Raw genomic sequence first — 3,061 nt, 5'->3', positions numbered from 1 at the left:
CAGGAAGGAGGTCGGCTCTACCCCGACCACCCTGCTGCCGGCACCTACCTCGATCTGCCGCACCACGTCCATGCCCTCCGTCACCTCCCCGAACACCACGTGCTTCCCGTCCAGCCAGTCTGTTTTATCACAAGTGATGAAGAACTGGGAGCCGTTGGTATTTGGGCCAGAGTTTGCCATCGATAACAGCCCTGTGATCAAAAAGTGCAGTGTTACGGCTGGGGAAGGAGCGAGGAGCTCCAGCACGTGAGCCGCTACTTCAACCCAAACCCGTTCCCGTGCCTTGCATAAAGCTGCTGGTTTTAAACTCCGCAGAAGCTATTGGAAACCAATTATGTCGAGAGAGAAATACTTGCAAGCATGAAAGATGGGAAGTGGTGGAGATTGCTCATCTATTTTTAGTTGCAATAACAGAAAAGCTGTTTGTACGGAGATAAACCTGCTTGCTTTTTGCTGCTTTTCACAGTCACAGTGTGACATTCCTCCTTTAAAATCAAACAGGAAAGCAGCTTTGAAACTCTTTCTCCATTACGTAACACTGGAAATTAACAGTGCGTGGATGGAGAGCGAACGATGCATTTCTGCTTGCTGAATGCCGGTGATACACGACGGTCTGACCGTGGCAGATTACACCGCGGCAGAAGCGTGTGGCCACCACAGATTATAATTCAGGGCTGCTACTATCAAGACGGTCTAGGTCAAAACAGCCCAAGTGTGACCCCTAGATAAAGTTGAGCCATTTTGCTCTCCAGCCGCTGCCTGGGGAGATAGCTCTACCTGGCCCCGTGTGTTTGAGAATGAAGTTTTCATCATCAAACTTCTTCCCATAGATGGATTTGCCTCCGGTGCCGTTGTGGTTGGTGAAGTCGCCAGCCTGGCACATGAACTGGGGGATGATGCGGTGGAAGCTGCTCCCTTTGAAGCCGAAGCCTTTCTCATGGGTGCAGAGGCAGCGGAAATTCTCTGTTTGGGGGCAAGGGGGAGCGAGGTGAGAGCTGCGTCGCAGCTGGAAGCCACCATACCGGGGAGGCTGACCCTCTTCCTCACCTACGGTCATGGGCACCACATCTGAGCGCAGGAGGATCTGCAGCCGCCCCGCAGGTTTGTTTCCAATCTTGATGTCCATGTAAACCTGAGGGTTGACCCGGGATTTCTTGGCAGGAGGCTCACCCTGGGCAGAAAGAGAAAAAAAACAAGTTGAGATGACATTCCTCTGCTCTGCCTCCAGAGACGGCTAGCCCCACACTCTCAGTCTTTGGCACAGCAAGGACACAGATGGCTCCGGTTGTTCTTCCTACCTCCTGCACTTCTGTTTTGGGGGCCTCTGCTCCTGCCTCCTCTGTGTTCTCCTCCAGAGTCTTCCCCGAAAACTTCTTCAGCCAGTCGTCGTCCGACCACACTGCGATGGCAAAAGGAAGGGTCAGAGCACAGGAACCGAACCAAAGGGCCACGTGTGAGCATGCACGCGGCTGCACGGGTCAGGGCGCAGCACGGCGCTGGCAGCAGGATCACACCCGAGGCGTGGGAGCACTCGGCTGGCAGCAGCCTACCCCAAAAGACACGGCGTGTGGGGAAATAAGGGACGAAGTCATCCCTTCTTCCTCCCAGAAGTGCCACGCATCACCGGGCAGGGCAAGCTTACGGCCTGTTCCCTGGGACTACCCCCACACAGGGCAATTGCTCGGGATGGCCTCGGCCCCAGCTGCTTTTACAGATGTGGTCAGATGTGTGGGTAATTCTGCCTGGCACGTGTGTGCGTGCTGTGCCCTCCGTCAGAGGGCGTGAAGGCAACTGGAAGTACAGCCAAGAGTATTTCCATCCAAGGAACCGGGGGATATTTTTGGTCACTAGGATGCCGCTCAGATCCCCAAGATCCCCAAATGGGAGGCAGAGCCTCAGGGTCCAGGGAACCAGAGAGAAAGGCTGATGCACGAAGCTCTGAACATCCACGGGGACGCTCTCCCCTCCCGGGCACCAACTCACCAGGCCTGGATGATCCTTCTTTAATTCGCATTGGTTTGGCCAAGTTCACACGAATTGTCCTGCCGAAGAGCTCAGACTCATTCTGCAGAGGGAAAAAAAGCAGAACAAAGCCCACCAAAAGCTAAAAAAAAAAAAAAAATCACTGTGCCCCCCAAATCCCTGACCCAGAGGTCAGAGGAAAACAGAGCTTGCTTTCTCTATGTAGCCCACACCACACAGGGCCTCGGTCTGTGCTGCTGGGAAGACGGCAAAGCCACGCGTCTCCCCAGGCGAGTGGGAAGAGGTTCCGTACCATGTTGTCAATAGCTGCTGCCGCATCCTACCAAAAAAGCAAAAGAAAATCATTATTATTGTTTCTTCTCTCTCTACCTTTAAAAGCAAGGCTGAGCCTACACGTGCCCCAGCATTTCGCTGCAAAAAAGATTGCCAAGGGACTGTCTTCCTAAACCTCATCTACCCCCGGGCTGTAAAAACTGCGAGAGCCGTATCCAAACCAGTATCTGGGGCTCGTCTTCCCACAACCAATCCAGTAAACCCATTTTATGTACCGTGCTTTATCGCTTACGCAAAATATTTGGGAGAAGAGGAGAAATCTCGTGTATGAAGCCCAGGACAGATTATAAGACGGCAAATATATGACAGCCTGTGCTGCCCACGAAGCCAAGAAACCCACCCACGGCTGCTGAGCTCCAGGGACGGCAGGAGAGCAGTTTGGGCCAGCAGCGGCCGTGCTTCAGCCCAAAAGAAAATGGGAAAAGCGGGAACTCAGAAAGGCAGAACAGCAGCTCCCGCAGCTCGAGAACAGTCCGAGGCTGTGGCTGGTAACCCCCGCCTGCTTCCATCAACTGCAACACTGCTGTCCCCAACGGGAAGAGGATCCAGCCCAAAAACACCAGGGGAGGAAGAGGAGAGCGCAAGCGGCTCAAGTCTTTGCCCCTTTCTCACCTCTGCCAGCTCAAATTCAATGAAGGCAAATCCCCGGTGCTTTTCTGGAGAGAGAGAGAGAGAAGCAAGCGGTCACGGGCAGCAAAGACACGCAGGTCCCACGGCGACCCAGCAGCGGTTGGGTCCCGTCCCG

At 54.2% G+C, this 3,061-nt stretch overlaps 1 protein-coding gene across 1 annotated transcript in view; it reads right to left on the bottom strand.

The window, feature by feature from the left end:
* The window catches only part of PPIE (peptidylprolyl isomerase E (cyclophilin E)), a 3,797-nt gene extending 803 nt beyond the window's left edge, over nucleotides 1-2,994 (bottom strand). The window contains exons 1-7 of the mRNA XM_009332202.1: nucleotides 2,929-2,994; nucleotides 2,276-2,302; nucleotides 1,984-2,065; nucleotides 1,299-1,399; nucleotides 1,048-1,171; nucleotides 778-963; nucleotides 22-191 (exon numbers count right to left, since the gene is read on the bottom strand). Of these exons, the coding sequence (XP_009330477.1) occupies nucleotides 22-191; nucleotides 778-963; nucleotides 1,048-1,171; nucleotides 1,299-1,399; nucleotides 1,984-2,065; nucleotides 2,276-2,278 (666 nt within the window). The 5' untranslated portion in view covers nucleotides 2,279-2,302; nucleotides 2,929-2,994. The remainder of the gene's footprint in view (nucleotides 1-21; nucleotides 192-777; nucleotides 964-1,047; nucleotides 1,172-1,298; nucleotides 1,400-1,983; nucleotides 2,066-2,275; nucleotides 2,303-2,928) is intronic.
* Nucleotides 2,995-3,061: the final 67 nt, after the last annotated feature.

This window comes from Pygoscelis adeliae, unplaced genomic scaffold, assembly GCF_000699105.1.
Source record: "Pygoscelis adeliae isolate BGI_AS28 unplaced genomic scaffold, ASM69910v1 Scaffold359, whole genome shotgun sequence".
In the NCBI taxonomy this organism is placed as follows: Eukaryota; Metazoa; Chordata; class Aves; order Sphenisciformes; family Spheniscidae; genus Pygoscelis; species Pygoscelis adeliae.
Note: the sequence above shows the minus strand (reverse complement) of the source record. Positions and strands in the feature narration are given on the sequence as shown.